This window comes from Trachemys scripta, chromosome 5 (genome assembly GCF_013100865.1).
Source record: "Trachemys scripta elegans isolate TJP31775 chromosome 5, CAS_Tse_1.0, whole genome shotgun sequence".
NCBI classification, from domain to species: domain Eukaryota; kingdom Metazoa; phylum Chordata; order Testudines; family Emydidae; genus Trachemys; species Trachemys scripta.
The window spans coordinates 126,767,566-126,789,184 of NC_048302.1; the positions used below are offsets into that span (position 1 = coordinate 126,767,566).

At 45.4% G+C, this 21,619-nt stretch overlaps 1 protein-coding gene across 2 annotated transcripts; it reads left to right on the forward strand.

The window, feature by feature from the left end:
* The first annotated feature begins 6,655 nt into the window (after window positions 1-6,655).
* LOC117878490 lies at window positions 6,656-19,351 on the forward strand. Of its 2 annotated transcripts, XM_034772710.1 has the most exons (7): window positions 6,656-6,709; window positions 8,468-8,560; window positions 13,318-13,738; window positions 14,445-14,591; window positions 16,820-16,949; window positions 18,014-18,202; window positions 19,219-19,351. In XM_034772710.1, the coding sequence occupies exons 1-6, from the start codon at window positions 6,674-6,676 to the stop codon at window positions 18,180-18,182; spliced, it is 996 nt and encodes a 331-aa protein (XP_034628601.1). In that variant the 5' UTR covers window positions 6,656-6,673; the 3' UTR covers window positions 18,183-18,202; window positions 19,219-19,351. The 2 variants fall into 2 exon arrangements, with proteins under 2 accessions (XP_034628601.1, XP_034628602.1); XM_034772711.1 differs by lacking the exon at window positions 18,014-18,202.
* The last annotated feature ends 2,268 nt before the right edge of the window (window positions 19,352-21,619 follow it).

A 21,619-nucleotide genomic window follows, 5' to 3' on the forward strand; every position in this document is an offset into this window, starting at 1 on the left:
GAACTCTGGAGTGCTTTTATTTAGGTGTCTAACTTTAGGCTCCCAAGTGTGAAAATTTCAGCCTGAGCCTCTCTGCTGGGTTTAAATGGGGATGCTAACAGTTGCCTGCCAAGATGTCATGAAGATTGATTAGCTGATAATGTTGGTGAAAACCTTGGAGGTGAAAAGTACGAAGAGATATTAGCATTGCGAATAAAATGTACACTTCTCCCAGAGCTCTGAACCGACAATATTCACAAGGAATTCTCTTCAGGGGACTTATTTAAATAAAAGACCAGGGAAACGTTAGGCCAGGATATAGATGTTTCAGTGTAAAGACAGCTGGGGAAGGGAAAGGAGAAGGTGGAGCATAGGAAAAGCTCCCAGTATGCTGAGGGAATTGTTCAGTTGTGTATTCTGATCAGATCCAACAGAAGCTGGAGAAACAAACCACAGCAGAATCATTCACAAGCCACACCTGAGGGGACTGTTGCACAAATTGCTCTGCACAGTGTGTGATTTTAGACCAATAACTAAAGTATGAATTGTCTCGCAGCGTATGATGCACAGGGGACAAGATGGTATCTGGGAGCTGAGCTGAATTTGTTGGGAGTCTTTCTATTGACTTCAGTAAGTTTGAATCAGGCCCTAACTGAGTTGCTGTGGTCCTGCTGACCAGTACTGTGTGGGAATAGTAGAAGGTGATAGGTTGTTGCAGCTGATGTGGAAACCTTCAGCTGTGCGCCATTAACGATGGTTGTCTGGAGAAAAAGGTGCACAGAAAAGCAGTTTGAGAGCTGCTTGGAGCAGCAGTTGTCAGAACTCTTGCTCTGTTGTTGTCTTTTCTTGTGTGTAATTAGGGTCAAGCTCCAGTGCACAGCCGTGTCTCCTGCGGAGCCTTCCATGCACAGACAGGTTGGTGAGACTTGTGAATTCAATGAATGAAAACTAATAGCACTGGACAGGATCAGAGGTGCTCAAATGCTATGGTGATAGTGGCTAAGGAAATGCCTATACATAAAATACACGATGTTTTGTGCTCTTTTCTGTATTTGAATCAGAAATGGGTCTGGAGGTAAAGGCTCCCAGAGTTAGGGAATGATCTAAACTAGAATTGGGGTTGTGGCCCATGTCTAATTTGAGTAATATTAATTACCTCCCCCATCATTTATTCTTTAGGGAGATATGTTTTTATAGAGAGCAGAAAAGCACTGGGGGCAACACACAGAAACTCATATTGCTGTTAATGTGAGTGTTGCCTGTGAAAAGACTGAAGTATTCCATAATGAAGGAAGACCTGGATTTGGGTCCAAATTTTTGCACATAGCTCTTATCTTTATAATGGACTGAAGTAAACACTCAGGTGGAATCCTAACCCCATTGAAGTCCATGAGAGTTTTGCTATTGACTTTAACAGAGCAAGGATTTTACCCCCAGGTACAAACATACCAAACTTTGGTGTGCTTGAAATTCAGATTTGGAGGCTAATTTTATGGCTTAAGGCTGTCTCTATTGCTTATTAGATCCCACTCCTCTAGCCATTGATGGGAGTTTTGCTGTTGATTTCAATGGAGCAGGATTGTTCCCTTAATGACACAGAGCTTCAAGGTGCAGTGTTTTAGAAATGGAATGACTTTAATTTATATTATTCCAGGTAATTTTAGAGAGCAGCCTGTGTTTTATTTGCACTGGGAATGCGTTCAATATTCCCAGCCTTGGAAGGAAGAGACCTTTGTAATGTTTACCTGATGCTTCTGTGTATGACTTTAAGGCAGGGGTTTGGTCCTAATTAATTGAATAAGTACTTTAATCCCTGGCCTGAGGGTTTCCCATAGAGTATTAGCTGTATTAAGAAGGAAATGGATTGTAATCCCTTTAATCTAAGCACAGGAGAACATGATAGTTTCACAATTCTGGGAAGAATTTCCTTCCTGGGTGCAATATCTACTCTAATGGTAACTTGCATAAAATATGACTGGAGACCAGGCAGTCCTAACTGTACCTAATTTGAGTGCTGGTGTATTAGCAGTGCATGACTCCATTTATGCTGGAGTTTTAGCAGTGTATTACAAAAGTGCACCTGTTAAACTGCAATTATATTATTTATTTATATTTCTGTGGTGCCGAGGAACCCCAGTCATGGACTAGGATCCTATTGTGCTAGGTGCTGCACATAGAACAAAAAGACAGTCCCTGCCATCCGGTTATAGCCAGAAAAGTTCCTCCCTACAAATGGCCTGGCAGGGTCCTATACTGATTTCCACTCAGCAACAGGCAGTGGTGCAGTGACCAAGACAAACAGATGGGTTTTTCTCCTTGTTGGTTCTGCAAACTCAGCCCAGGATCAGAAAGTCAAGCTGGCTTCTTTCTAGCTCATGTGCCAATATAAAGGTCCTGGAACTCGGAGGATACTTTTCTTGAGGAGAGTTAGAGCTGATTGAGGGTGGGTTTTTTTTGTGGGGGGGGGGGAGGTTTGGGTGTTTTTTCTTTTCCTTTCTTTTTATAAATGTTGACTTTTGGGTGACAATTTTTTTAGAAAATTCTAATGTCAATGAAGCTGCTTTACTTTCTAATCCCACCTGCAAAATTATTTATTTTTAAATACTTTTAGAAAAGTTGAAATTTCAAAAAATCATTTTAAAAAAAATCTTTGCAAAACTTTGTATTTGTTTATTTTTTAACCACCTCTATTTGGAAGGAGAGAATATCTTCCAACTCACTCTCCCCTCTTTATTGACTCAGTAACATCAACAGGAATAAAATAATGTTTTTGGAGAATTCTAATGGTACATAGCCTGTGTAGACCCTTTGCACTCTTGGGGATTAAAAAAAAAAAAAAAAAAAAAGTCCTTGCCCAGAGAAGCTTATGTTCTAAGTGCCCCATACAGCCCTGTCCTTGGTGGTCATATCTGTGGAAGTGGCAGGGGTTGCCCCACCCTCCCATGGGCAGATGTTGGACATTCCACTAACAACAAGAGCTTTCTGCACTAAAGCTCTAACTTCTGAACCACAAGCCAGGCCACCTAGGTAGCCACAAAAACTAGCCACCTAACATAATACTTGAAACTCTCTGTAATGAGCAGTCACTTCCTGTCTTTTTCATACATTTTATCTGGAGTGCACTTGTGTCTTTGTTCTTCAGACAGATTACTAAAGTTGAGCAGTTCAATGCAGGGGCATAGAAAACCCTACCACAAAACCTGGCTCTTTTAGGAGCATTTAAACATGAGCTGGTCTCATAAGGAATATATACACTGAAGGCTGTGGTCATCAAACCAACTGACTTCCTAGAACCACCATTGGAGCTAATATGGTGGGAGGAGTGGTTTTAAAACAAGTGATATATACTAGCTCTAAGTGTGACGTCATGACCTGCGATGAGATGTTTCGATCCTCTCTCTTCTCCATTCTGGACTTCACTGTTCTTCTAAATGCTCTACTCATTCTAGTCAGCCACAGTCCTGCCTAATACCTCACACCTGCTTCCTCCACTTCTATTTCTGCCCTGCCCTGTTGGAATCTCTGGAGAAAATCCAGAGAACATGCAATTCTACTACAAATAGGTCGTCATTGTCTTTAGTTCTGCCATCTTTCTCGTCAAACAGCTCTTTTGCCCTTCTCTCATACCGTCCCATGCTAATGGTCCATCACCACACCATCTGTTGCATTAACTTGGATGCATGGGCCCAAAGAGTTAAAGCTGTTTATACGACCCTGTAACTGTCCAACATTTAACAGTTTTAAACAAGGTGTGGGATTTGGTATACAGAGATCTCAGCCTGCTTAGTTCCATGGCAAACACGCTATTAAACATCCTTTTAACTTTTTATTACAGATACAGAAAAAGAAGGAAACCTAGTAAAAGCATTTGAAAGGCAGGGTGTTAAATAAGGCTTCTATATTAACAACATCCTTTGTTCCCTTTCCCTTTAGCTGGAGAGAGTTTTTTAGAGGAAAAATCCCTTTGTTTGACAGTCTTTCAGATGGTAATAATTGTTTTGGGGTTTTTTGAGGGGTGGAGGGATGGGAGAAAAAGGTTAGTTGAGATGTGCTGAAGCTGTCGTTGTTGCTGTCAAAATTGGATCCCATTTTATTTTTTAAGACCAATACACAAAAGGGGAAAGCAGAGAACAGCAAAGATAGAAAATGCAGCTTCTGTCTTTGGTGTTGACTTTCAGTTGCAACCTCACTGCTGGAACAACACAGGCATGGGCCATGGTTTTATTAGCTGCTCTGAGATTTGACAAACTTGTACCAGCAATGGGCTGTTTAGGACATTGACTTTAGCTGCCTCTTTAGCAATAATGCTGTGAGCCTATGACTAAATATACTTTCTTGGCTGGCCAGGACTCTTATTAAAAAGCAGAGTAAGGGAGAGAGATAGGAAAGAGAGAAATAAGGTAGGGAAGGAAAAGGACACATGGAGGAATAGGGTGGGAGACAGTCTTCCATCCCAGGTGGTTTTGGGGTTTAGTCAGAGTCAGAGGGAGGTGCTGATGTCATCTGTGTCCCTCTCTTGGCCTGGTCTGGTAACAGAATCTCTCAGGATCAGGGTGACCAAGACCCAATGATGTCCTGGTGGATCCCAGGGTCCCAGGAGGAGACGAAGCTCCTTTCCCTTCTTTCAGTCAGCAGTTATTGCACTCACACTTCACTAATTTTCTCCCCAAAATCTTTTCTTTTAAGGACCCCAAAAGGGAGAGATGGATGGCGTAGTCTATCCTCTCATGACTGTGTCCATGAATTAGACCTAATTTCCACCACACCAATTTTGGATCATTAATTTCTGGTCCCACACTTGTTTTGTTCACCAGATAGCCCTTAACCACAGTCCTTGGATTATATCAGGAGGCTGATATATAGCTTTGTTTGAACCAATTCAATCTTTGTCTCCCTTTTGCACCTTTTCCCATCAGTGTTTGTTGTTCTACGTAATTGGAACATTTCAGAAACTTTCATTGGCTTTCCCACACTTGAGCTCACACCTGGAGTAAATTTGTAGGCCCAATTATTTTAACCCATCCTGGACTCCTCCACCAGCCCTTTCTCCCTGGTGCAAGCCTATGTAATGTGCTCCCGGCCTGGCATAATGCATGAGACTCACTGTTGCCCACCCCCACTCTGCCCTGGGCCTCACTGACTTCTTCTAGGAGCTGATGGACAAGATCTAGTATGAGATTCCTCCCCTGTCCCCTTCCTCTCCCCTGCATTCTTCCCCCTCCCATACCTTGTTCTCCTCTACTCTAGATTCTGACTGTGAGGTATCTCTTATACTCTCACTCCAACCCTTCCACCTGTCCACATCACCCTGCGTCTTCCTGAAGATTGTTCCCCTCACTTTGATCCTGTTTTCATCCCCTCCTCTCCCTCTGCTTCCCTCTCCTCACTGCTCAAGTAACTTCCTCTCTTCAAAACCCAGCTCACAGCTCCAGCCACCACCACCCCATGTCCCTTCTCTCTCTCACCCCTGAGCTCCTTGAAGGGGCTGTTTACAAAGGCTGCCTTGATCTGCCTCATGGATTCCCCTCCATCCTGGCTTCTGTCCCCTGTGCTCCACTGAGTGAGGAGACAATGGGAAGTTTTGAGGGTGGCAGGCAGTGACAAGGTGTGGGCTGAAGGGCAGTGGAGGGTACTGGGGTGGGGACAGTGAGGGGATATGGGGAGGGGTCAGTGGGGGTATTGAGGGTGGGGGCAGTTAGGAGGGTATGAGGTGAAGGGCAGTAGGGGTATTTGGCATGGTGATATTGGGGGGGGGAGTGAAGAACAGTTGTTGGCATGTTGGGCAGACTTGGCACCTCTCTCCACCACGTATATCGCTTGGCAGGGTTGGAGGGGATCAGGACTGCAGGCTTCCCAGCAGCAGCTGTGCCTGTTGCGTGGTGGGTTATCCAAGGGGGCACATGGGTCTGGACCCCACCCCCATCTCCCTGCAGAAGAAGGCTCCTTCTGCCCCTGGGTTCTGGAGCCAAGCGCCTCACAAAGGGCGGAATGTTCTGCTGCCTGCCCTGGAAACTGCTCCAGCCCCACACCTACCACCCAGCTCAGCCAGGCAGCACCTCGGGGCCAGAACCACGCAGCAGCTTCTCTTACCTGCAGACCTAGGCTAACAGGTACCAGGGTGCGGGGATAATAGCAGGATGCCAAGGCATACACACCCCACACCTGCCTGTGCCCCAGTCCCGCCTCCTGTGGCCACCTTTGGTGCACAGTGGCCCATCTATGTCACCACAGAGCTTTGGGCTGTTCTTGGTACCCAGACATCCCACATGAATGAGCCTCTCTGCTATGCCACAGGGCACTGTTGTATCCTACCCGTTGCCATCCCATGGGGTGTAGAGCACTACACTTGCTTGGGTCATTCAGTGGGAGGGAGCGGATGCGGGCTGGCACAGCTGAGGGCTTAATCTGGTATATTAGTACAGTTGCCCTCAAAAGACTGGGCAGTCTCCTCCTCCCTGATGGAACTAATGGGCGAATGACCCAATATGCTCAGTGCCAAGCACCCCATAGGATCGGGCCCGCAATCCTGCCCCACTTATTCACCAGGAGCAACAGCCCCACTGAAGACCATGAGAGCCCTTGATCCAGAGTAGGGTAAGCAGGCGTGGAGGAAGCAAAGGGCTGTGGTTTGTTTGTTTGTTTTTGTTTTATTAACCCATTACTCTCTTCCCTCATTCCAGGCTCTTGGCGCACCATGGTGGATGTGATACGGAAATTATCCATTTCCAAGGTGAAGCACATACTGGGATCTCTATCTCATTGACATTTGCCCACTGCATGACGGTGAAAGTGAATCATGAGCTTCTGTTGGTCGTCAAACTGAGAAAAAACGCGCATCTAAGGACAACAAGATTCCTAGTTTTCTTTCATGTCTAAACCAGTTCTCTGTAAGGCAGTCAGGGAAATAGGTGAAACCTTGGGACAAGCCAGTGAGACGTATTAAATATATTCTTGCCATAACAAAAACTATCCTTGTACTACAAGCAATGTTTTTTGTATGTTCCTATGTGATGATATAGTTACTGGCTTCTTTTAATGGAATTGTTAAGGAAAAACAAAACGGTTTGAAATAGTTAAGCTCTACCCTTTTCTTCTTAAAATGCCGTTGAATAATTAAAAGCACTTAAGCATGTGCTTAACTCCCACTGACGTCAAAGAGACTTAAGCACATGCTTACATTTCTGTACATTTTAAGTACTTTGATTAATCCAGGTACACACATGCTTAATTTTAAGCACATGTTAAATCTCATTGAAGTGTGGGACTGGCGATGCTTGAAGTTAAGTATGTGTTTAAATGCTTTGCTGAGTAGGGATGGATTTTAGCATGTGCCTAAGTGCATTGCGTAATCTGGGCCTATATTAACATAGGGCCTGAACAAACTGACCTTATTCACACACGGGCCCTCCTGGCTCCCACAGGAAGTTTGCATGAGTAAAGTCTGCAGGAGCTGGCCACAGTGGTTCAATGACAAAGCAATGGGAAAGTGACAATCTATCTGATCTGAGATCCAAATTGCTTGACAATGGTAATTTTAAATGGAAGGTCACCTTGTATTTTGCTAATGGAAAAACTGTCATTAAAAAAATAGGACATAGGTCTGGAAGGTAACTCCTGGGTCATCAAGTCCAGCTCCTGGTTATTGCAGGCCACCTGGTCACATAATCCTGGAAAACGGACATACAAAATCTAGCATCTTGTCCAGAATGGGTCTAGTCTGGGGCCAACAGCTGCTTTCTTCTGCAGCAGAATGTGTCACTCCCACCGGCTTTGGTGTCTAGGAGCAGCCACGTTTCCAACTGGATATGGACTTCATGTTTAAATCCATCTTAATCAGTCACCCTATACTGGTCAAACCCATATGAATGATGTTTTAAGTACCTCCCAGATCCTCAGCTGGTGTAAATTGGCATAGCTCAGTTGAAATCAGTAGAACTGCCAGCTGAAGATCTGCCCATAGAGTGAAATTCAGAGAGCCAAGGCTGATGAACCACTTGCATTATATTTTGAAGGCTCAAGTGGGACCTTGTGGTGCATGGGCCTGGTACTGGCCCTCTGTACTGGGGTGAATTTCATCCCTACTCAGAACAGGTTTGACACAACGAGGAAGCTGTTTAAAGGAAACCCCCAGAATTAGAATGGAAGAAGCTCCATTGTCAATGGCCTGATGTACACTGCTCCACACCGAGGCTGGCACAGAGGCTCAGGGACTGTCCAGCTATCTCAGGGATATTCCCAGCATCAAAAGCTGCTACCTTTTGTGGGCTGAACACACAGCAACCCAGGGAGACAGGGCCTAAAAGAGGAGCTCCGCTCTTATGTGGTTGCCTGAAATTGGGTTTGATAAAGCGTTTAGCAACTTTTGTGTAATGGCAGCTGATCCTTTCCAAAGCGCTTCCCCCTCCACATAATTCAGCCGTGTGACTGGGTGATATGATGCTATACTTTTGGAGTGAGTAACAGATTGTGTTTTCTTCTCTCTGTTCAGCCACCTGCGTCTTTGGACATGTACAAGAGCTCGTACATGATGGACTACAGACCGTACAATGACTACAATCCACCCATTGAGAATCATACACAGGTACACTAGGTTTTTCCTTGTTTAGTTCATCAATCCTCCATGACCTACAGAGGCCACTTGCAGCACAGCGTGGCTTCTATCTAGGCATCACATTGTCAACTACAGTCCATGAGCCCATAGCGTAACTCCCACTCCCACAGTGTGGTTCTGTTCCTCTCTAGTGGCTGGACCTGTGTAGAGAAGTTCGTGAGTTGGCTCCTGACTTTGAGCTAACAGGTGGGCCTTCTAGTAAAGGTAAACAGAGTGAGATTAATGCTTTTAGATACAGAAGTCCTCGCATCCTGATCTATCAAGGGGGGTCCTGTTACAATAGGAATTGTCTCCTCACGACTGGCCATTCAGGGGAATTCAGAAGTGCCAAAGGGATCATTTAAGAGCACTGATCCCATGTTCGTTCACTGTGCTTCTAAACCCCCTATATGGTCCGTCACCAGGGGATGATCATACATAAACCCCCTAATCAGGACACTCCAGTTTCTCACTGAGTTATGGCATGTGACTCACCTGGTTACACCAATTGGGCTAGTCAGGACATCAGACCTGCTAATGTCACGAGGTCGTAATCATCCCGAAACCTCTCTCCATCGCAGGAGGAAGGAGCCGGGAGTGGCGCCTCACAGCAGATTTCTGAAGGGAAGTAATTTGTGTTTCTTTTAAAGTTGCCTTGCAGTAGGAGTGAACCCCTGAACTATTTAATCTGATTTGCTTCTTTTGACTGGCCTGTCCTAATTGACTGTGACAGTCAGGTCGGGACAGCAGCTTATTTGCAGTGGGAGAGGAGCCTGCCCCATGGGGGCTGTTCTTTCCGACCGGCCCTGTGCCCAAAATAGAAAGAGTCCAGGCTTGGGGGGAAAAGACAGAGAAATTGCTTGTGTTGCTGTTGCTCGGTGGTTCTGAAAGGTGTCACCACCTGGCAAGGGGGTGGGGGACACTGACATGCAGCGTTAACCTGGCATGACAGTGTTTGAGAGCAAAGGCTCATGCCACGGCCACCAATGCTTTCTCTGTCTAAAGCAGCCTGAAAACAAAGGCTCACATTAGGTTCCACACTCCGCTCCTCTTCTCCCTTCCCCCTCCTGCTTCTCCCCCCCCCCATTGCCAACTTAGCTCCTCCTGCCCTCTGGGAACCAGGTACAGTATTCGCTGCCAGTTCGGCTCATTAACATTCCCTGCACTAAACTCCCGCTGTTGTCTTAGGCTGGCTACTGGTTTTGCAGGAAGCCCAAGCCTCAGGTGGCTGTTCCCGCTCCAAGATCCCAGCTTTAACCCTCTGCTCATCCACCCCTGAGAGAGGAGTGTTGTTTTCTGTGTCACCAACCAACACTGCAGTTTTCATTCTGTAAAGAGCCTTAGAAGGCAACATGCTTTGTGTGAATGTCCTGACATGTGATGGGCTGCTTTGGATGATTACAATGGAGGAAATGTCTGAGAACTGGGGAACTTCAATGGGCTCCAGGCTCCAGTGTTCCCTCTAATTTTTTACGCCCATGTGCGGAATGCATTTTGTTACGTGCACCAACATGGAGATGATGTGTGGCGGGAGTGGGGCCAAGGGGATTGGGTACAGGAGGGGGCTGAGGGCTAGGTCAGAAGGTTGGGGTGGGGGGTGAGGGCTCTGGCTGGGGGTGCAATCTCTGAGGTGGGGCTAGGGATGAGGGGTTTGGGGTGCAGGAGATGGCTCAGGTTTGGGGCAGAGGGTTGGGGTGTAAGGGGGTGAGGGCTCCAGCTAGGGATGAAGGCTCTGTGATGGGGTTGGGGATGAGGAGTTTGGGGTGCAGGAGGTGGGAGAGGGTTGGTGTGTGGGGGGGAGGGGGGGGAGGGCTCCATATGGGGGTATGGGCTCTCTGGTGGGGCCAGAGATGAAGGGTTTGCCACAGCAGTTTGGGGCTGGGGAAGGGCGTCTCTCCCCAGGCTGCGACAGCTCTGACGGGGCTGAGCCAGGAAAGGGCGCCTCTCCCTGGGCTGCGTGGCCCTTGATAGGCTGCTGCACGGCTATGCAGCTTAGAAGGAAGTTAGGTTACAGCTCATGCTGGCTGTTACCTCTTGTCCCTGTATTAAGTCCAAAGGCTGAGAAGAGAGAGAGAGTTGCCCAGTTTAATTCTATTTCCTTTCCATTTCAAAGAACTCCAGAGAGATTTATCTTTGGGTATTAGGTTCCAGAGGTTTTTAAAAGAAGGGGTTTACCTGGTCATTTTCCTTGATGAAATGCTAAGTTTAAATGAGCCACAATCCATGTTGTGTGTGGCGAAGCCAGGGAATTCCTTAACCACAGAAGAATGGTTCCAAAAAAATATGGGAGGTTGTGGTTTTGGAAAAGGAAACACACCAACTGTAATTGTTTATATAATTAATAATAAAGCTGATAAAAAGGCAGCCCACTGCTTCCAAGCATGAAGGCGCTAGAGCTTCTCAACAGATCAGTTACATGTTGCTTTGCCCATTTTAAGAAATTCATACTTTTCCCCAACCTCATTATAAAAAACAAATTAACTGTTTTCCCTGAAATTTTAAATAAAATAAGCCTCTAACAGCCACCCAGCATGGAAAATTTCATGAAATGGTTAAATTTTGGCAAAGTTGTAAGTAACTGAAAACAGGGTCTACTAATGGAAAGTGTCAGGTGACCTTAACTATAGGCATCATAACCTGTGCCTCCTATAATAAATAGCATGTGCATGCGATAGTTCCTTGGTATTTGCAGCTGAATCCCACTCTTCCCACAGCACACATCAAAACAGACAGATACTTGGGGATCTGGTTACCTTTTATTCAGTACTCAAAGTACATTAACCTGCAATAAAACCAGCACACTTGTCCAATGATTTTGGACATTTGATAGACATGCCTGGCTCTGCTAAATATGTATATATAGAGATGTCACTTACTTTAATAAAAGCACTAGAAATGACATGTATTGTAATGCTAGTCACTCTATAATATGGTAACACCCTGTTACACAAAAATATAGTCATCAGATCTTTCTGTTTAATGTCTCTTTACACGAAAGAACTGTTGTAATGATTGTTTTGTTTCTGTTCTTTACATGGCAAGGATTTGTAAACTTGTTGAAACTTCCTAAATAAATGAATAATTAAAAAAAAAAAAAATTCCAGTGATGGGGATTCCAGAACCTCCTTTGGAAGCCTGTTCCAGACCTTAATTATCTTATAGTTAGAAAGTGTTTCCTAATATCTAACATAAATCTTCCTTGCTGCAGATTATACCTATGACTGTTTGTCCTTCAGTGAACACAGAGAACAATTGATCACTGTCCTCTCTCTGAGGCCCTAACATATTTGAAGACTATCATCAGGTTCCTCCCCGCCCCCCAGTCTTCTTTTCTCCAGACTAACAATACCCTGTTTCTTTTTAATCTTTCCTCATACGTCCAGTTTTCTAAACCTTTTTTGTTGCTCTCCTCTGGACTCTCTCCAATTTGTCCACATGTTTCTTAAAGTGTGGTGCCCGGGATGCGACCCAGTACGCCAGCTGAGGCTTCACCAGTGCCGAGTAGAGAAGGACAGTTAGCTCCCGTGTCTTACATACACTTTCATTAATATACCCCAGAATGTTGTCAGCTTTTTTGTCAACAAGATGATGCAGTTGTGTTTTATATTCAGTTTGGGATCCACTGTAAGCCCTAGATCCTTTTCATTAGTACTCCTGCCTAGCCAGTTATACCCCATTTGATTTTTCCTTCCTAAGTATAGTACTTTGCAGTTGTCTTTATTGAATTTCGTCTTGGCTTCAGGAAAATCACCTGGATGTGATTCAACTTACTCCTTCCCCTTCCACTGTCCACCCTTAGGCTTTTTATAAAATGAGGAGCATATACATGATTTTTGCTCCACTTCATTGGTTACTTTGCCATTTTAGAGTGGAAACCAGGCTATTGCAGCATTATGTAGCATTGTTCTGAAGTGAGAATGCTTCAGATTCCAATATGTTCTATCCGCCTGTTCCTGTATTCTGGAAAGATTAGTCAATAACAGGCACATTGGCTTCTTAGGCTGCTCTTCTTGCTGTCCATCAGCCATGATTCCAGGCACCATGGCTCTGTTTCAGCTTTTCTTGACTGGATTATCCATGCTGCGAGTAAGCGGCAAGCTGGGTATCCCCCTTTGTTGGCTTGGCTAAAGCTTTTGATGCTGTGAATTATTATTCTATTTTATGACAGGTATATGTAGGTTGCTGTTTGCTCAGAGTCTGATGAACTGGGTTCCAGGGCACTCTGTAGCAATGTAAGGGAGGTGGGCTGGTTTTATTTCTCAACAACATGCTGTTCTCGATGGAGTCCTATTAGGTCTGGTGTGGGTCCAGTCTTCCCCAATGTCCATGTGGAAGCCTATTGGAGTCACACAAAATAACCCCCCACAACCATAGCAAAAATAGCAATGAAAATGGCAGGAGGAGGAGGCTGACCTGTGACTTTCGTACATTTTTAATATTGTATGTTTCATAGATCCATGTAGTAGTCTGATCTCCTGCATTGCAAACAAGCCACGGAATTTCACCCCCTTTATTGAGCCCAATATGTTTGACTAAAGCATATTTTTCTAACGCTACAGTTCCCCCAATGGCTCTAGTTTAACAAAGTATCTTATTACAGGTGATCTTATGGCTGCTTTTAATATATTTGGAGACACTGATCCAAAGGGCTCTATACTTTGCAGTAGGCAGGTAACCTCACATTTGGAAGTCACTGAACCATGTTTCCAATGTACTCACCTCCATTCACCTGTGACTTGTTTCTACAGAAGATTACGTTAGCAGAAGCCCAGCTGAAGGCCAAAGAGTTTGCACAGCCATCCAAGTCCCAGCCTCCAGTGATGTATAGGGAAGATCCAGTCAGCCAGAGAAAAGAAACCGCTGAAGGACCACACAGTCCAGCAGCTGCTAGCGCTGATGACAAATTGGAGATGGGTCACACAGGCTGCTCATTTGGTCCTGAATCATTCCAAGAGGTCCAGGAAGAGCAGAGGAAATATTTTAATACAGTCCTTCCAAATGCTGAATCCTACCTCTCTAAATGTTATCCCCGCCTTGAGCAAACTGCAGCCCAGGAGAACAAAACGGAGAGCATGCAAATGCCTGCCATGCCAGAAAGAGGGGCGGCTTCTCCTTCACCATTTTATCCCCAGCCTTCTGCAACCACTGAGCAGTGTCCAGGAAAAGACGGTAATTCTCATTGTACTTCAGCTGAGGGTTGTTTGTGAATGCAAGGCTGAATAGCTGGATCTATCGAAGGTACTTGGGTGGCCCCCATTACCGTAGTGTTTCAGCACCTCACAATCTTTAACATATTTCTCCTCACCGCACCTCTGTGAGCTCGGGCAGTGCTATTAGCCCCATTTTACAGATGGGGGAACTGAGGCACCGAGAGGTTAAACCCAGATCCACAAAGGTATTTAGACTCCTAACGTCCATGGAAATCAATGGACGTTAGGAGCCTAAATATTTTTTGGCTCTGAGCCGAAGTGACTTGCCCAAGGTCACACAGGAAGTCTGCGGTGGAGTAGAAAATTGAGCCCATTGTTCTGATCCCCAGGCTGGCACCGTTAACCTCGGAGCCATCTCTTCTTTCAGCAGCCTGACGTGCTGTGGTACCTCACAAATAGTAGACGGCACCATTTCACAAAGACATTAATATCTGCTTGCTTAACATCGTCCTTCCTCTTTCTCCTTCACTCCACTCATGACATGAACTGTGATCCGGATCCCAGCTGGTAGGACTCAGCGAAGCTCTACTGAAGTCAGTGGGGCTATGCCAATTGATACCGGCTGAGGCTCTGTTCCATCGTCTTTAGCAGGATGGAAGCCGAGAGAGAGAGTAAATAGGACGGTGACTTTCCTTCTATCACAATGTGTCTTCTTCTCCTTCTAGATCAAGAAGGGCCAGTATTTTACAAGCGAAGACAAAGTCAGACCTGGGACAGCTATCAGCAATTTGTCCTGGAGACGTGCAGAGCGAGGCAAACAAAAGCTCAGCAGAACAGGAGCATGGTCTTGGGGTCTTCTGTGTTTGGGAAAGGTTGGTTGATTTAGCTGCATGGCAACAGTCTAACGGTGAGGTCCTTACAGAGGAGCTGCTGGCCCAGGTTGGGTTTTGGCGTTCAAGCCAATGAAAAGATACTAGGGAGAAAAATGGGAATTGAATAAAGAGAGTGAGAACGTTAGATGCACTTCAGGGCAGAGTGGAAGGGGGCTCTCATTTGGCACCCACAATTCAAGTGCAGGTGCATGTCAGAAGGGCAAGTGCTCAGATTTTCACCCACAATTAATTTTTTGTGGGTGCAACATTTTGCAGGTGTAAATTTCACTCATGTCAAAGGAGGCTGGGGCCCAGTCCCTTGAAAATTTTGCTTTTGCCAGTTTCTACAGAACTCTGTGATTGGCCCTATCCATATAGATCCCATGGTCCATCTGCTTAACCACACATGTGGAATCTGGCATGAGACCTTTGGCTGAAAATATACCAGTCTCTACTTAACAGACATTCCCCATTGTCTGAGGTAACTGTCAGTAGCATTAAGGTAAAAGGGCCTAATCCAAAGCCCAATGAAGTCAATTTTCCATTGACTTTGCTGGGGTTTGGATTGGGTCCATGTTCTCTTTTGGAGCCAGCCGCTGGAGCGCCACATAATCACAGATGCTTGAACAACCCTGATTCTGTCCAGCAGGGGGCAGTAAGGCACAAACTTTAACCAGCACGTTGCATTCTGACCAACATAGTTCTGCATTTAAAAAAATATTTGAACATTGTAAATGTTGCTTTAATGCTAGTTACAATATGGTTCCGTACCACCCTGAATCGTGTTACAGCACAAAAATAATTGCTAAAGCTCTTTACCATTAGTGTTAACTTAGCATTAACCCAATCATCGTTATTTTAGGGCAGTGTTTCTCAACCTGTTTGTGCTGGTGATCCCCTTTGGACTTAAAAAATCATGATCCCCCTATTAAGACTTTAAAAGGTAGAAGGCTGAAGCCACCCAAGCCCCACAACCTGGGCAGGCGCTGAAGCCGTCCGAGCCCTGCCATGGGGGCTGACAGCCCATGCCCGTGACCCCATCCTGTGAGCTCCAGGTTGAGAAACACTGATTTAAGGAATCCTTACAGGATTGAGCAAGGGATGACCGCCTAGAAAGTGGCCATTCCCCTAAACCAGCTCCTTCCAGCCTATAGATCCAGTCTCCTACAGAGCGAGAACAGAAGCACTTCTATCGGGGTGGGGATGGTCGGGAGAAGAACCAGTGCAGCAGGGCTGGCAATCCTCACTATGCCCTCCCCTAGCCTGGATCTGCCAGGTATTTGTCCTCTCCGCCTGTTGAGAGGTCACCCTACACTTCTAATACTGGGGTCGCTGCTTTTCTTTGTCAGCCTTTGGGCCTCTTATCGGTGTCAGCTTATTAACAATATCTGTCCTATATCCCCGTGCACATTGTGTTGCTTATTAGAAGCTCAGTGAGTAGGACAGACCATATGAGGGGGAAATATAATCCTGCCTGGGCCTGGAGAGGGACTGGGTGACCAAAGAGATCATTTCTATGTCTGCTTTCTTTGCCTTTTTAGCTCTGATCTCCTAAAGTCCATATAAGATCCGGAGTGAATAACTTTAATCTTAAAGGCCTTGCCGACCCTATGGAGACGTTGCTAAAATGGTTCTCACTGTTGCTATCTCTGGTTCCGCTCCACTTGTGGGTTGCAGCAGTGGAAGCCCTAGTGTAGACAAGGTGCTAGTGGCTGCTGATGTTTTAAGTCTTGTGTCTAAGCAGGAATCCACCACAGTGTGCTCAAGAAGCCTTGTCTATACTAGGGCTGCCATCGCTGGCAATAGTGGTGGGATATTTTTGGCATAAAAGCCTAATGCAGAGACCCTAAAGAGCTAAAGGACATGTCTATGGAGCAGCTGGGAGGAGTGGTTCCCAGCTCAGGCAAGCATACACGTGCTCGCTCTGCTCAAGCTAGTGCACTAAAAATATCACTGTGGCTGCAGCCGGAGGCGGGATGGGCTTGCTGACTATCTACCCAGGGTCTCAGATGGGGTTGCACCTGGGCGGCTAGCCAGAGCCGCTGCCCATGCCACCGTGGCCACCCTGCTATTCATGCTGACACTTTACATCTGCTTGAGCCGAGAAATTGGCCTTCCAGCTGCTATGTACATGTACCCCGAAAAAGGCTGGTGAGACTCCTAATGGTAACAGGAGAGGCGGTGTGGACAGACCTTTTAGTTATTTGATCTCTCTGATCTTTTAACAGATTGCAGCAATTCAGAGGGGGCAAGCACCTACAGCACAGATTACAAATGCTGGTCTGGAGTCCACAATGGACGTTGCAAAGCACAGAGGAATTTCTCTAAAATTGTCTTGGAAGATGGCCACTTTAACCAGTAAGTGATATTTGGGCATGCGGGGGGGGGGGGGGGGGGAGAGAGAGAGAGAGAGCGCGCGCGCCTGGGGATAGTTATCTGATGTTTTTAGAACCATAGAGTAAGATTACATGATATTTTCTCAGGTGGCGATATTTTCTCTTTTCTTGCGCATATTATGCAATGTGCAACTAACTGAAAAAATAAAAATAATCCCCACTCTGTCCCAGACCCTGTCCCCCTCTGCCCCACCCCTGCTCTGCCTCTTTATGCCCAGTTCCGCCCCCTCCCCTGAGCATACCACATCGCCGCTCCCCCCCCCCAGCCCTCTTGCATGCTGCTGAACAGCTGATTGTAGCAGGTGAGAGGCACTGGGGGGAGGGGGAGGAGCGGCTGCAGGTGGGTGCTGAGCACCCACTAATCTTTTTTTCTGTGGGTGCTCCAGCCACAGAGCACCCATGGAGCCTATGCCAGTGGGTTCCCCCCGTTGGAGCTTCCTACCAAACATCCCCTCAAGAAAGGAGTTTGGGGCCCTGGAGCTGGCTTCATGTATGACTCCTTTGTACAGGCCAAACAGCCAGGCACAAATGACTCCTGAGCTCTTATGACATGATCTGCCATTTCTATCTTACTGGAAGGGTGATTTCCTGCCCTCTCTTCTCTTCCCACCCCCCCCTCCCCCCAATTAGATTTGCACAGAAGTCTTAATTTTGATTTATGACCTCAGTCATGTGACCGCCAGGGACCCTTACTACTGGAATTAGAAATTCTCATAATGCCTTATCTAAAGCAGGGGATTTTTCCTGATTTTATGGCCTTTGGTGTAGCAGTAACTGTGCAACTCCTAGTACAGAGAGGCAGAGTCACTATTTGCACCAGTGGAATGTATCCCAATTTCAAGCAGGTACAAATTGCATTTTTCCTCCTCTGCACCTGGGGTTTGCACCAATGCACAGGTGGCTGGCCAGCTGCTGCTGAAATTGGGGCAAATCCCCAGTCTAAACAGGGTCTTAGTGCATGTGGTCTGATATGGTAGAGCTTGGCTTTGATGTTACCTTCTCACTCATTATTCTTGTGCTCCACAGGAGCCCCTGGGTTTCAGAATACAAGGACAGCTACAGTATTTTCTTGCAGAAGCTGAACTGGCCGTCTCGCAGCGCCATGTCAGCTCTATGCTCTGCCGTAAAGCCCATCACACATCTGTCCCATGGGCTGGCTTCTCACAAGCCCATTCCAGTGAATACAGTCTTCTGAGCCTTGCCATAAAGACCGTGGTAGGTGCCAGGTTCACCCACAATGTTATCACTAAAGCCAGGTCACATTTTGACATTGTCATGAGAAATGGATTTTCTTTAAAAAAAAAAAAAAAAACAAACAAACAAAAAAAACCCAAACTTGACATTTTTTTAATAGGGTTTCCCCTCCTCTCCCATGATAATGAAATAGTCCATGCAGAACCAAGACCTGGTCTCTTAATTCATGCAACTTGTCCCTAGAGTTTGGGTTAGGGCTCCTCTTTGATGCACAAAAGGGAAGAGATTAGAGGTGTCTGGCTGTTTTACAAGCATTTGGGATCATAGAAATCCACAGAGATGGGAAAGACCTGCCAGAGGGGTCAAATGTCATCAGGAATAGGTATTACTGTGGCTTCTGAGCTGTTCTTCCTTTCTCAGGTACTCTGCTCCGAATCTGTAACTTTTGACCCTGCCTCTCTGTTGTGAATGAACGGGGCTTGTGCCATGAGTGAGGTCCGTATTCAGAAAAGTTCTTAAGCATGTGCTGTAAATCCAGCTTCAGTCAGGACAGTATATAAGCACTGGGTCCAAAGCATGTGCTTAAAGCTGAGCATGCACCTAAACAGCCAACCCCAAGCATTCAAAAATCCCAAGTCAGGCCCCATAAAATCATGAGATTTAAAAAATAATAAACTTTTGGTTCTATTTGTCTTTGGGTTTTTGAGCTTTTCGGATTCACATTTTCAAGCTTTTATCCACAAATATGGACTAATCTTCATTTTAAAAAACAAACAAAAAAAGCTGGAATTCCCATGTAATCACTTGACTCCAGGAGCTGGAGCTTTAGGAAAGACACCAAATAGCATGTGATTTGTGATAAAACTGCAGGAGCTGGGACCACTGTCTAAATGTTGTCCCAAATGGGGATGCTTTTCTCAAATGGGGCCTTAAGTAATTTGTCTATAACTTTCTATACTAAGAGCTTTCATCCTAACATCTAAGGTTCTCTATTTCTTTAGCATGTGTCACCCATGCCTCTCTTTTTGTGATTGCAGCTCTGGGATCTCTCCAAGATGCCAGCCATGATCACATCTGAGCAAGACCATAGAGACCTGGAAGACCCTTTCTGTTCTATATTTTCTGGTGTGTTTATAGAATATTTTTGAAGTAATTAAGGTGGTTTTTTTTTTTTTTTTTTTTTTAAACAGATTTTTATTAAAAGAAAACTAGAACACTGGTTTCATTGTATATGAAGAATACTCTTTAGTATAGTGCAGTATGTTAGCTAAAGAAATATCCAAGATGCTTCAATTAGTTGTGTTATAAATAAAATTTGGCAATAAAAATTTTTTCAACAAGCAGTAGATGGTGTTAAATTGTATTGATTTAACCTACTGTCTCTTAAATGGCTTGTATTCTCATTCAGTGAAATTTACACCTGTAGTCACTGACAAAAAGCTTTGTTTATTCATAGTTTTGGTTGCTGGGTGATGCATGGTGTCCTTCCTGAACATTAAGATCAGCTACACTCACGCCTCTGAAAACTAGGAAATAGGTTTGTTGAAATATGGATTTTAGAGCCCTTTAGACTATTGCTCTTAAAACAGAAATGTTGGCCTCAAGCCACAACTTCAAAAAATGAGCCTCAATGGAAGGCAAGGAACATGCAAAGGACATTATCTGTAAAATGCCAAAGGTAGGGCTCAAACTGATAGTGCTGTTTTTCTGGTGGGGGCGGGCTGTATCTCTGGAACCCTTTGCTAAAATGACTCTGGATTTGGGCCACTGATATTACCCAACATGCCCATGAGACAAAGGAAATTTCAGAATAAGCATGCAGATTTTAGAGAACTTCAAATAGTTGACCTTTAAACAGAAAGTGATGCCAGGATTATAGAATCATAGAAGATTAGGGTTGGAAGAGACCTCAGGAGGTCATCTAGTTCAACCCCCTGCTCAAATCAGGACCAACACCAACTAAATTATCCCAGCCAGGGCTTGATCAAGCTTGGCCTCAAAAACCTGTAAGGATGGCGATTCTACCACCTTCCTAGGTAACCCATTCCAGTGCTTCACCATCCTCCTAGTGAAAGTGTTTCCTAATATCCAACCTAGACCTCCCTCAGTGCAACTTGAGACCATTGCTCCTTGTTTGGTCATCTGCCACCACTGAGAACAGCCAAGCTCCATCCTCTTTGGAACCCCCCTTCAGGTAGATGAAGGCTGCTATCAAAGCCCCCCTCACTCTTCTCTTCTGCAGACTAAATAGGCCCAGTTCCCTCAGCCTCTCCTTGTAAGTCATGTGCCCTAACCCCCCCAATCAGTTTTGCTGCCCTCCACTGGACTCTCTCCAATCTGGCCACATCCTTTCTGTAGTTGGCGGGCCCAAAACTGGATGCAATACTCCAGATGTGGCCTCAACCAGTGCTGAATAGAGGGGAATAATCACTTCCCTTGATCTGCTGGCAATGCTCCTACTAATGCAGCCCAATATGCCGTTAGCCTTCTTGGCAACAAGGGCACACTGCTGACTCATATCCAGTTTCTCAATCACTGTAATCCCCAGGTACTTTTCTACAGAACTGCTGCTTAACCAGTCAGTCCCTAGTCTGTAGCAGTGCATGGGATTCTTCCATCCTAAGTGCAGGACTCTGCACTTGTCCTTGTTGAACCTTATCAGATTTCTTTTGGCCCAATCCTCCAATTTGTCTAGGTACTCTGGACCCTATCCCTACCCTCCAGCATCTGTACCTCACCATAGTCTACTATTATGTTATTTATTATGAACAGAGTGTTTTCTGGGAGTTGTATAGCTTTGTAGCATGTGTAACAAAGGACAGAGTAGCCATAAGAAGAATCTTAATATACTGTTTCTCTGCAGTTGGCTCTATCTAGGTATTTAGACTGCATTCTTCACCATGGTAATCAAGCACTGGACTTGTGTGTCTATCTAATGCTTTGTATTTGGTCATAAGGGTCCAGCTAATAGCTGCTAAACCAGTATCTATTTCAGGATGCAGTTATGTTTAGAGGGATTTCTTGGGAATCAGACAGCAACATTTCTTCCTGCCTCCAGAGGGCACTGCATAGCTGTTGATTCCTTCCAACTGTGGAGTTGGAGTTCAGAGAAACTGCTCAATGAGACTAGAAAAGATGCCAAATAAATGGTACCTCCAAAGCAGATGGAGTCAAAGGACACGTGTGAGAAACAGATTACCCACAAAGCTCCCACTGAAACACCTCTAGCGGCATCAGGTATAAACAAAGGCTTTTTAATGGGCACTAACAAATGTACAGAGGGTATTGATTAGTATTGCAGTAGTGCCCAGAAGCCTGTATTGTGGACCAAGACTCCAATGTGCTAGTTGCTATACCAACACAGCACAACCAGATTATCCCTACCCCAAAGAGCTGACAAGCTAAGTACGGCAGTTACTTTTCCTGTTTCCTTGCAGC